The sequence below is a fragment of the Podarcis vaucheri genome (genome assembly GCF_965113315.1).
Source record: "Podarcis vaucheri genome assembly, chromosome: 1".
Lineage (NCBI taxonomy): Eukaryota > Metazoa > Chordata > Lepidosauria > Squamata > Lacertidae > Podarcis > Podarcis vaucheri.
In genome coordinates, this window is record NC_138759.1 from 62,357,181 (window position 1) to 62,369,575 (window position 12,395).

General features: G+C 40.1%; 1 protein-coding gene across 4 annotated transcripts in view; it reads left to right on the forward strand.

Moving 5' to 3' along the window:
• NELL1 (neural EGFL like 1) overlaps positions 1-12,395 on the forward strand; it is a 382,749-nt gene that overhangs the window by 58,941 nt on the left and 311,413 nt on the right. For all 4 annotated transcript variants that reach the window (XM_082195852.1, XM_082195851.1, XM_082195854.1 and 1 more), the window contains exon 3: positions 860-1,010. In XM_082195852.1, the coding sequence (XP_082051978.1) occupies positions 860-1,010 (151 nt within the window). The remainder of the gene's footprint in view (positions 1-859; positions 1,011-12,395) is intronic.

Sequence of the window (12,395 nt, forward strand, 5' to 3'; positions counted from 1 at the left end):
CTCAAAATATGTGACAGGGTTGTTCCTCTGAAAGGTAGCAAAATAGAAATGTAGGTTGGAGGGTGGGTGATTCATTCTCTTTAATATAGTCATATGTTGCTTTCATTACTCCTTTCCTATCCCTAACTAACAAGACCTGAAGGAAATGTGGCTTTAAGTTGAATGCTGGAGTGTTGCCTTATTCCTGCTTGGATAGGGATGCATCTCTAAACATCAGATTGTGGTCTAATAAATATTGCATGAACATCTACATATTGCTTGTTTAAACTGCGATGTTCCAGAAATGATGCTTATTCCTGTAAGTATATTATGTGTGCCAGTGTAGTAAAATAAATACATTTGGGAGTCAAAAGTATGTCGATGGAGTATTGCTACCAATAATGCATTTCTGTCTGCATATGTTACAAGGACAGATTCTCTACATGTATTATGGAAAGAGAGTAACTGAGACAGTAGTGAAATTGAAATTTGAGCTTAGCAAGTGACTCGGGGACCAGCCAAACCCTCTGAATTTGGGAGCTTATTATCTTGTTTCAGCACACCTCATGAATCAGCAATGTAATCTGCTCACAGCAGACCTGAATGGCTCAGCGTCCCCTGTCAGAAACTTTGTCAGAAAATCAGTGCATGTCTGATTGTGAACTTGTCAGTGTGACAAATGGGGCACACTGATAAAGATGATGTTTTCTGTTTTTATACATGATTGCTGCAGTAGCACACATAGGGCACAAGCCCCCCAGAGTGAAGAGTGTATCTACAGGAGACAAAAATGAAAAGCATTTTCTTACTTTTACAGATGTAAACATTTTTACAGTATGCTTCTTCCCCTCCTCTTCCTCTCCCCCAACTTTTTTTTTAGCTGTAGACAGAGAAATCCATGCAGCACCCCATTCTAGTGAGAAGTTAATTCAGCTCTTCCGGAATAAAAGTGAGTTCACATTTCTGGCCACCCTACAGCAGCAGGCGTCGACTTCGGGAGTCATTCTGTCCATCCGAGAGTTGGAGCACAGGTAAGGGGAAACCTGTGGCTTATGTAAATCATTGCTGAAAACCAATAAAAATACATTGTCCATTTAATGCTTTATGGTGATATTGTATTAAGGCACCAAGCCAGTGAGGAAATTAAGTATATTGTTTTAATTGATTTTAGATTCTTCTTTTTTGTTATACAAAGAGGCAGCAATGCTATGCCTTTGAACAGTGGTGTGGGGAACCTCCAGCCTTCTTTAGCCCACAAGGTCATTTGGGGCAAGCCAAACCCACCTGCCCTACACCTGATGCCATAGATGACACCAAATGAGGGGCAGGAAAAGGTGGGACTGAGCTGAATGGGGCTTTGCACTCTCAGCTGGCAGTGCCTGCAAAGCTGCTTCTGCAGTGCTTCCTAAACACCAATCAGTTGGTGCAAAGCACAAGAGTTTGGAAGTCTCCTTGCACAGCACTTCCCAAGGGGGTTTCTTTGTAAAGAAAAAAAAATGCCCAGTTTTAAAAAGGAGCATTTTTTCTTTCCTTGGAACAGCAGGTTTTGAGCTGCTGCCTCTCACCTGATAGGCAGTAACTCAAAACCCACTGGATTGGCACTATGCCAATCCAGTGAGCTCCCCAATCCCTGCAGAAATTAGCCTTGGAGTTATACTCAGCCTCAGTGGTACTTCAAAGCACCAAGCAGGGCTACCTGTAAGCCCAGCACAGTGCTTTGAATTCCTGACATGCAGCAGATCTTTATCTCCCCTACCTGTCAATCACCTGGTGTCACAGTGATGCCAGGTGATTTGTGGGTGTCAAATGTGGCCCACCAGGGTTGGGGAGATAAAATTCTGGCCTGCTGGGATGAAGAGATTCCCCATCCCTGCCTTAGAATGACTCTCACAAGCACATTTGAGCTGCTGTTATCTCCGCATGACACTCCCTGCCAAAGAGAGGAGCATGCAAAAAGAGAAAAGAACTGCTTGTCTGGTAGTCTGTCATTTTTATTTATTTTGTCTGTTCTCCAATTTATTAGCCACTTTTCAAAAACAAAAAACAAAACACCATTTAATTCTAGGTACTTCCCCTGAAGTAAAGTCACTGTGTTGTTAATGAATAAAACCCTCTAATAATAGCAATGACAGCAGAACACCAGAAGTCCTGTAAAGTACAAAACAGCAAGAGTCAAAAGAGAAGCAGATCAAATTTATTAATTTAGCCAGTGCCATAGGTTTAATATAGAGATTGAGAAAGAAAGAGGGAGAGAGTCATGTTCCTTAAGAGGCAGGTGATGTTCCCAAGACTTTGAATAGCATTGCCTGGATGCTAACTGAACATATTTCCCAAATACACAGAATATATGGAACTATATACTGTACATATGTAAGCCATCCAGAGTGGCTGGGGAAACCAAGCCAGATGGGTGCGGTATAAATAATAAAATTATTATTATTAACCAATATTTTTGGTGAATTTCTATGAACTGTGGGTATTTCTGTAATTGAATGCATACATTTATTTATTTATTTATTTAGAAATGTTTTTTATTTGATTTTACATGTATAGAATTATAACAATACAAAATACATATCCATATTTAAAGATTTCTTCAAATCTCTGGACTTTCCACCTTCCTCTCCATGGGTTTTATTGTCAACCTTTTCAACTTCATATTATTCAGTAATCCATATTTTATATCTCTCCATTTTGTCCATAAGATTTGGTACATTACAAGTGTTATTGCAATCCTGCTAATGTTTTCATCTGCTTGCAGTGGTCTCCCAAGTAAATTCTAAATTTTCTCCATTCTTTATTAAAGTTTTGGTCTTCTTGGTTCCTGAGCTTTCTGGTCAGTTTTGCCATTTCAGCATACTCCAACAGCTTAGTTTGCCATTCTTCTCTGGTAGGACTTAATCTTCTTTCCATCTCCGGGCTAGTAACATCTGAGCAGCTGTTATTTATTATCATTTATATACTCCTTAACATTTCAAAATTGCCAGGCACTTCACAGATACTAAAACATTAGTATACAATAAAATTATACTATAATTTTCATCATCATTAGTAGCAGTATTAGTGTTATTGTTTATTAGATTTCTTACCCTCCCTGAAAGATGCCAACTTACCCAGGGCAATTTACAGCAATTTAAAGTACAATATTAAAAACAGATAAAAGAGACCAGTCATTTCCACTGATAAAATAGCCTCAGACTACTTAGGCTGAAGTATGATGACAGAAAAAGTTATGACAGCTCTGTTAGTGGTGTGCAGTGGATTCAGCTGAATCTCAATCCAAAGCGGGGTGCTTCAGAGAGATTCTGGGCTTGTCCAAGGAAAAGCATTATCTGTATGAGGTGCCCCAATCTAGAGTGCCTTGTGTTGCTATGACTACTTAGATGTCAAAAGAGAGCTGCAGACAACTTGACTGTTATAGGTGAAACTAATCTTTCTAAGTGAGCTGTACGCAGAACATGCCAGGGTGGGGTTAAAGGTAAAGGTACAGGGACCCTGACACCTAATGCTGGATTGGGGAGAGGAAGGAGGGTTAGCTGTGTTGTAACTTAATAGGCCAAGTTTGTAATCAGAGAGAATTATTGCATTAGGGCTTTCCAACCCCAGTGCTTTAGGAAAGGGTTATTCAAAGCTTGCATGCCTTGTGCTCTTTTGCATATTCTGTCTCTGTGGAGTAAGAATATTCTTTAAAAAGTTACACAAGGTTTTTCTTTTACTGAAGTCTAACCCAGTCCCTTTCTTTCAAACGCCACAGTTCCTTTTCATTTATCTCTTTTGATTTAATCTTCTTGTTGTTTTGGAGTCTTGTGCTACTTGCTTGTTCTTATTAGAGCAGTTCTGGTCTGAGGAGTTTGCTTAAGTTCAATTACTGACTCAAGTGATTTTTTTCAGCCATTGTTTTCCTTCTCTTAAACCTTAGCCAGAAGTTACAACCCTTGTGTCTTCTTCCTCTTCCTTAGTTTATCATGCATGTATTGTGGTTTACTTCAGCATGGATGTTAAATTTATAAAGATTGAATAGTTCTCTATTTCCTGCTTCACTATGTTTTATTTCATTTTAAAATAGGCTCTGTAGTTCTTAAGAGCCAACAATTAGGTCTTCACTAAATTCAGTATACCTTAAGTGACTTGTATATAATAGTGGCCTGCTTAATTGCATCCTTCTATCACATAAATATTATATGCATTTTAAAAGGTCACCTTAATATCTTAGCAAAGGAAGAAAAGAATACTTTGGTTTTATCAGTTATTTTGCTAGCAGCTAGCAGGAGTCATTTACCAACGGGAAATTGGAAATTATCAAATGATGCAGCTTTTTTTCTGTTGGTTTATGCCTGAAGCTTGCAAAGGAAGCATAATGTCAAATAGACCAAAGGTGCTGGAAATGTGGATTCTGCAGTCTGAGCAGCAGCTCTTGCTGTGAACCATTTTTATCATGATGGGAGTGTAACTTTGGTCACTGTGCCTGGCTGTTTCCATTAATTAAATGAATGAGGTCATGTTACATCAGGCAATTATTCTAAGTGCACATTTGATAATGAATTGATTGAAATCATGGGATTTGGGTCCAGTTATTGTACAACAGAAGACATGGTAAATCTATTATGGGCTATACCACTTTAAGCAGTGGCTGTGTTTGGATGTTACAGTAAACCCTGATGTATGATGGGAATGAACCCAGCCTTCTCCCAGACTTACATATTCACCTCCAAACTTCTTCTCCTCTGGTGCAGGAGTTCAGAAGCACTTACTTCTATATTTGATTAGCTACAGGTTGTGTCAGCCAAACCTGACAAGCTGTGTTTAACTATGGTTTGTTTCAAACGAGCCATGTGGTTTACAAAGCATCTTGTTTCAATGAAACAGGGTTAAGATTAACCGCAATATAAGGTTCAGATATAACACCGAGGGAGGCTCAGATTCATTTCCATGGTTTATTGTGATGTCTAATAAACACAACCTGTGAGTGACAGCTCATATGATAAAATTGAATTTTATTCTTGGTTTTCTTTATACAAGCAAGGATTGTATGTAAGAGCTCTTACTTGAAGATTAAAACTTACCTCAGGTTTTTGAAAGCAATGGCTTGGTAACTAACTAGGCAGAACTTTCCTAAGCAGATGGATGTGAAAGTAAGAGACAGAAGGTAAAGCGTATATACAGTTTGTGGCACACTCTCATTAGTCAGAGTTTGCATAAATAAATAGCATGACCTGTTCAGCTATACTTATCATGCTTAATATCAATTTTTTTTTGGCTCTGTTCATTCTTTTTCATAGAAAAGCAGGGTTTAACATTCATGGACCTAACTTAGTAATGTTCACTAATTTCAGTTGGCTTATTCTGAGTAAAACGTAGTTGAATACCACCCAGAGAGTCCTGTAGAGCACACCTCTAGAATTATGCCACTATTAGTTAGGAATAAATTCTCCATATTTTTACACACACCCACACCCCACATTTCTTTGTCAGCTACTTTGTCTACCTCTTCCCATCCATTGCTCTGTATATTTTATGGCACACATTTTCATTGATAGTTTAGCTCAAAAGGACAAATAACTTATCTAAGGCAATTTGATTGATTTGGTTTCCAGTGTTACGGATTCTATTATTTTAAAATAATATATTTATGTTATTTTGTAAAACCACAACAGCTGGAAGTTACTAGCAAGTTAAGCAATGAGCTTTTTATTAAAAGTAATAAAATTCACCGATCTCATAATCTAATATTTGCCTTTCTCCAGCCATATGTGGCTTTTTTAGAAATGCCTGCTGGGATCTAGGAAAGCTTACATTAAAAAAAAATAGGTTTCATTGTATTCCATAAAAATAACAATACGCTTTGCCGAAATTCCGCACAGAATATCAGTATGCAATTTTTATTATGTCAGGTATCTTGCATTTGTAGTGCATCAGAATCCTCTGTTGATCACTGGCTCCCCCTTCACAGAACTGGAGTTCCAAAAGCTGAAGGAATGGCTGCTGAGCCAGTTTTAAAGGCATAATACAGATACACCCACTGAAGTCAGTGAATTTTGTATTTGTTTCCTGGCATTGGGGAGCCTCATCCATGGCTTCAGTATAGATGGGAGATTGTTATGTTCTCTAGTACAGGTGGTCCACAAGCTTCTTTCGGGTGGCTTGAAATATGTTTTTGAAGAACATTTAACAAGTTGAATTCCTGGCTATTCAAATTGTAATAAAATAAAATTCAATATAAGACATAAAATAATCACTAACATACAATTGTCCTGAACCCCGGTGCATGTGTTGTCAAGTGCCGCTGGTATGCAAAGTCCCAAGGGTGAATGCCAGTGAGTAGTTTGGCAGTCCAACAGGTCAAGAAAAACACCAGATTTGATACAGTAAGCCACATCCAAAGTCCAACAGTCAGGCCCATTTCTTCTCATACCTATATCTATATTATATCTATATCTGTATACCATGTACTGATTGCTTGGGCAGAAACAACTATAGCATTTGCAAGGAGAAAATGTTAAAGTGAATTTGCTTGATTTGCATGTGTCTAATATTCAAATTAAGGATGCGGGTGGCGCTGTGGGTTAAACCACAGAGCCTAGGACTTGCCGATCAGAAGGTCGGCGATTTGAATCCCCGCGACGGGGTGAGCGCCCGTTGCTCGGTCCCTACTCCTGTTCTACACCTAGCAGTTCGAAAGCACGTCAAAGTGCAAGTAGATAAATAGGTACCGCTCGGGCGGGAAGGTAAACGGCATTTCCGTGCGCTGCTCTGGTTCACCAGAAGCGGCTTAGTCATGCCGGCCACATGACCCGGAAGCTGTACACTGGCTCCCTCAGCCAGTAAAGCGAGATGAGTGCCACAACCCCAGAGTCGGTCACGACTGGACCTAATAGTCAGGGGTCCCTTTACCTTTAATATTCAAATTACAGATATAATATGCACATGATGCAAATTAAGCTGCCCAGGAGTGACTCTGACACTTGCAGGTTCATTCTGTACAAATAAAATGTTATGAAAGAGGAATGGTAAAGTACCTTGTCACCTCCATCACAACATATGTCAGAACAACACTGTTCCCTTCAGGCAGCACAGGTCTGCCATGCAGAGGTGAAGAGAAACAGAAGTTAGTGCCACCAGAAGAAGGATATGGTATCAGTTTCACAGTGTTTTGCCTCCCCTATATTGGGGAGTTCCTAGTGGTTACCCGGCCACGGAAACCACCAAGAAAGCAGGAGAGTTCTTTGGATGTTAGCGAATAGAAGAGCAGACAAGCTACTGGATGCAAGAAAGACTTCTGTTTATTAGTTGATAACAGAGTCTAATCATAAATATGAAATATAAAGCTGTACAATATAAAGACTTACAATAAGCCAAAACCTAACAGTAAATAAGCAAAGACTTACAATGAGCAAAGACTTAACACTAAGTAACATGTAATCAGCAGAGTAACAGCTAAGATGAGCAAAGTAGTTAGAATTTACAGAATGAAGCTCAGTAGTTTGCTCCTTCGGCTTCCAATTAACAGCTGGCTGAAGCAGCTTCCTGATAAGTCTCAATACTTCCCACAGCTGCTGGGGATTTCTTAAGCAGCAAGCAGGCAACCTGACGAGATGGTTTCCTAATCAGGTCCAGATCCCGTTGGTCTGCACCAAGCGCAGCCTTCTTATACAGGGTTGTGTTATTGCCCCAACTCTATTCATTATTTTCATTGCCATGATCCTACACTTTGTTGAAGGGAAACTCCCCACCGGAGTAGAAATCATATATTGAACAGATGGATAGCTCTTCAATCTGAGCAGGCTGAAAGCAAAGAGTAAGGTTACCGTAAATTCCGTTATAGAGCTTCACTATGCTGATGACAACATAGTGTGTGCACGCTCAGAGGATGACCCCCAAACCATCCTAAATATCTTTGCAGAAGCTTACGAAAAGCTTGGCCTATCATTCAACATCCAAAACACCAAAGTGCTGCACCAACAAGTACAAAATAACTCCTCTGCAGTGCCACAAATCCAACTCAATGGTGTAACATTGGAAAATGTCGATCACTTCTCCTACCTAGGCAATTATCTTTCCACAAGGGCCAACACTGATGCCGAAATCCAGCATCGCCTGAGCTCTGCGAGTGCAGCTTTCTTCCCGACTGAAGTGCAGAGTGTTTGAGGGCTGGGACGTTCACAGGGAAACCAAAATGCTTGTTTACAAAGCTATAGTACTACCAACCTTACTGTATGCTTGTGAAACATGGACCACTTATAAACGCCATCTCGAAAGATTCCATCAACGGTGTCTCTGGAAATTTTTACAGTGTACTGGAAGAAGCAAGATCACCAGTGTTGAAGCAATGATTCTTCAACATCAACTTTGTTGGACTGGTCATGTTGTGCAGATGCCTGATGATTGTATTCCAAAGCAACTACTCTATTCCGAACTTAAAAATGGAAAGCGTAATGCTGGTGGTCAACAAAAGAGGTTTAAAGACTGTCTAAAGGAAATCTAAAAAAATGTAGTATAAACTGGGAAACACTGGCCTGCGAGCACTCCAGTTGGAGAACAGCCTTTACCAAAGGTGTCATGGGCTTTGAAGACACTCGAACTCAGGATGCAAGGGAGAAACGTGCTAAGAGGAGGGCACGCTTGGCAAATCCACACCAGGATCAACTTCCGCCCAGAAACCAATGTCCCCACTGTGGAAGGACGTGTGGATCCAGAATTAGCCTCCACAGTCTGTTATGGGCTCATTGTTAAAACCGTGTTTATGGAAGACAATCTTACTCGGCTACGAGTGATTGCCAGAGAAGAAGAAGAAGAAGCTGCCAAGATCAGCAGGTGCCCTCCTCTAACGGAGCGTGGGAGTGGGTGCATGTGTGGGCCTTATTTCTCCTGTTGGCATGGATCAAGGCCAACAGAAAGTTCACGACATAGGCAGTCCTTCTGGCTGAGCTAAGTACAGTTCATGTCTTGGGCATGGTAACTTGTCAAACTAAGCAGGTATCTGGCAGTTGGCCAAATACTAATTAAATAACGAAGTGAGGAACAAGCCCTTATCATCTAGATATGTAGTCCTGATTACATTTAAAGACAGCGACGTCCTCATTATAAGTTGGCTATATGATGAGGCCCTCATTATACAAATAAACAAATATACAGTGGTGCCCCGCAAGACGAATGCCTCGCAAGACGGAAAACCCGCTAGACGAAAGGGTTTCCGTTTTGGAGGTGCTTCGCAAAACGAATTTCCTATGGGCATGCTTCGCAAGACGACAATGCCTTGCGAGTTCCTGCGGGTTTTTTCCCCCTCCCCCTTTTTCTAAGCTGCTAAGCCACTTATCAGCTGATCCGATCAGCAGATAAGCCGCTAAAAGCCGCTAATCCGCTAATGGGCTTGCTTCACAAGACGAAAAAACCACTAGATGAAGAGAATCACAGAACGGATTCTTTTCGTCTTGCGAGGCACCACTGTATAAAGATTTAAAGCTACAATAAACGTTGAAACCAGGAAGCATCACCTACTGGCCATATCTGATCTGGGAATACACACAATAACAGTAGAAAAGGGAATATCAGAAAATAAGAGGGCATTTTGCCACCCTTGCATGACAAAATGCACTGGTCATATTTCACTATGTTTAGAACTGTTAAAAATATGAGAGCCTTGTCTTCTTTTTAAGGTTGTCTTAACACCTTTAGCACCAGTGCATAAATAGATAGTAGCCAAAGTTTGAGAATATTGAATGGTGGGTGGACTTCAGGGTTCTTTTGTGGGGTTTTTGGAGGTGGATTCAGGAAGAGTGAAGTTTTGTGATTAACTTGAACCTATAGGTCAGGTCAGCATTGACTGCAAAAGCAGTTCTTGAAGCAGGACATAAAAAAGATGCCGCATCATAATTCAGACCACACTACTAGCCTTTAGCTTTGCAGGTGAGCTGATTTGATACATGATTACTGAGCCAGATATTAGACCCTGACATTCCCAAAGATTGTTGCTTTAAAGTGCCACTTTTTGCTGAACTTGAGTCATTATTATTGTGGTTCTATTTTGATTGCCTATGGATTTTGTAGCATATTTGAGCTGCTTTTCTTTCTTTTTGTCTTCCTTTACAAAATAACCTGATGGAAAAGTGCACTGCTATGGAGGAAAGTGTGCAAAATGACCTTGTTAATCTTGATTTCTTTGGTACCTGGGTATCGACATTGGGATGGGAAATTTAATTGACTTTCAACAAGGCAGGTGTCACTATATTTTCAAACCTACTGAAAGAGCACCTTGATATCTGTCAGTTTTGGATTTATTTGTTTTTTAGGACTGCCAACACAGCAGAAAGCTAGGGGACTTGAAGTTGTTGCATTATGTCTAGTGGATGGCACATGCTGATGAAAGTTGTAAGAGTTTTGCTTCACTGCATTGAGCCCTGACAGACATTATGGAAATGGCTATGGCCTGGGCTTGTGATTCTCTGATGATCTGCAATGGAGGCTAAAAACAGTCGTCCAGAGTGCTGCTTTGTGATTCTGCAGCTCATAGTCCACTTGGGGCTGTTAAAAGATTGAGGAAGACTTTGTTTTGGGGCAAGCTAGGCTATTTTGCTTCTGGGAAAGGAAGGTGCAGCAGACCATAGACTCATAGAATCAAAACACAGTCTTGTCTAGGTGACGTCACCATCCCATGCCAACCTTGCTTACCTGCTTTATGATCAATTCAGTTGTGATCTGTGCTCATCCAAGACCATTGTCTGGTGTGTATTATTCCCACCTCACCCACGAGCTACAAATCTGTGACTGCTACAAATTATTTTCAGGTTTTACAAATGGCTAGAGAGAGAGATGAAAGACAATCCTAAAGAATTTACAAATAACAAGAGCACAAAATTAAACAAACTTAATTGGCTTACAAGCAGGCAGCTTCTGAAATCTGAATCTAACAAAGCAAGAGGAATGCAGTCTATTTGTTCAGCTGATATTTTATGTCACTTAGCTAATTGTTATTGCTGCAATCTGTATTGTGGGTGGGCTTTATAAGACAGTAACAATATAAATTTTAGCTGATTTAAGGTTTTTTATGTGTTTCTTTTCTGATCTAAATGAGCTGCTATGAATGGCAGCAGAAGGAAATGCTATTTAATACAACTCAGAGTTTGGTCCTCTAGGCAAGATGGAGAAGGATTGGTGGACTACATCATCAAGCTATTTTTTTTGTTTAAAGAGCAGGGTAGAGACTTTTGATATAGAAAGTTGCCTGTTACTTACCTTAGTAACACTTATATTCATGATGCTTAATTGTTAAAAATGCCTAGAATGGCTAATGCAGTGCCAGCTCCACTTTCGCCCTGCCTTTACTCTCAGATCTCTGGATTAGTATACCTACTTATGCATATGTTAGACTGTGGTCCTTTCTTTTCCTTTCAGTGTACTGAACTCTTGGGAGTACCTCTGATTCCCTTTCCTCCTAACTTCAATTCCCGGGGGCATCCGTGGATTTGTAGAGATCTGGTACACATAATTGCCTTCGAACTTTCATATGCAGCTTAACTAAGGTGACTCACACATGGCATTTTTCCTACCTAGAGAATTTCTGTGTTGTAGAACACTTGTGAGAAGCACATCATGGGACAATTTTTTATTTTGTCATGACTACATACATTGAAGTACCATCTTTCCAGTGTAATTGCAGCAAAATAAATATGCCATATTTCAACTGCACTATCTACTATATATTTTGAAAAGTTTTGTTTCTTTGATACACATTTGGATCCCTCTTAAAATATCATCATCATAGTTTGTGAGATCAAGGAACAGGTTTTCATCTATGTTTGGCTACAGTTGGATACCATTTTAAATCAAAATGGACTGAACCTTTCAAAGCTGCACTGATTTTAACCAGCAATTTCAAAATCTCCCCCAACCCCCCTTATTTTGCTTTTTTTATTTCTTAGACCTTTCAAGCAATGTGTGGGTATGGGGCTTCATAATATATCGAGGGGTACCGATTTTAATCTGCATAGAAAATTCCTCAGTGTAGAAAAAAAATGTCACATGGACATTGGTTCCAGTTTTCAGTCCACTTAGAGACTGATCCATCACAAACCCTTATATTTCAAGGCTAGACTAAGTGGAATGGGAAGGCACACAGGTGTCTGATCTGTGAGCAGTCCCAGAGATTCCTTTATGAGGCAGCCCAAGGACTGCGTTGCTCCCTCCATTCCTGTAAAATATGTTCCTGTCTTTTAAACTTTTAAAAATTGGTAATCCAGTCACCCACTGCCTGGAGCAGCACAACTCCTTGTCGCTGTGTGTTTTGATTGCAAATACAGCAAGGCACTTGGGAGCAATGGGGCTTGATAATGTCATGTTGCTGTTAGGGAGAATTGTACGCACGCACACAAAATGGCTACTCCAGTGTTTATTATACTATAAAAGGGACTTTAATTTGACTA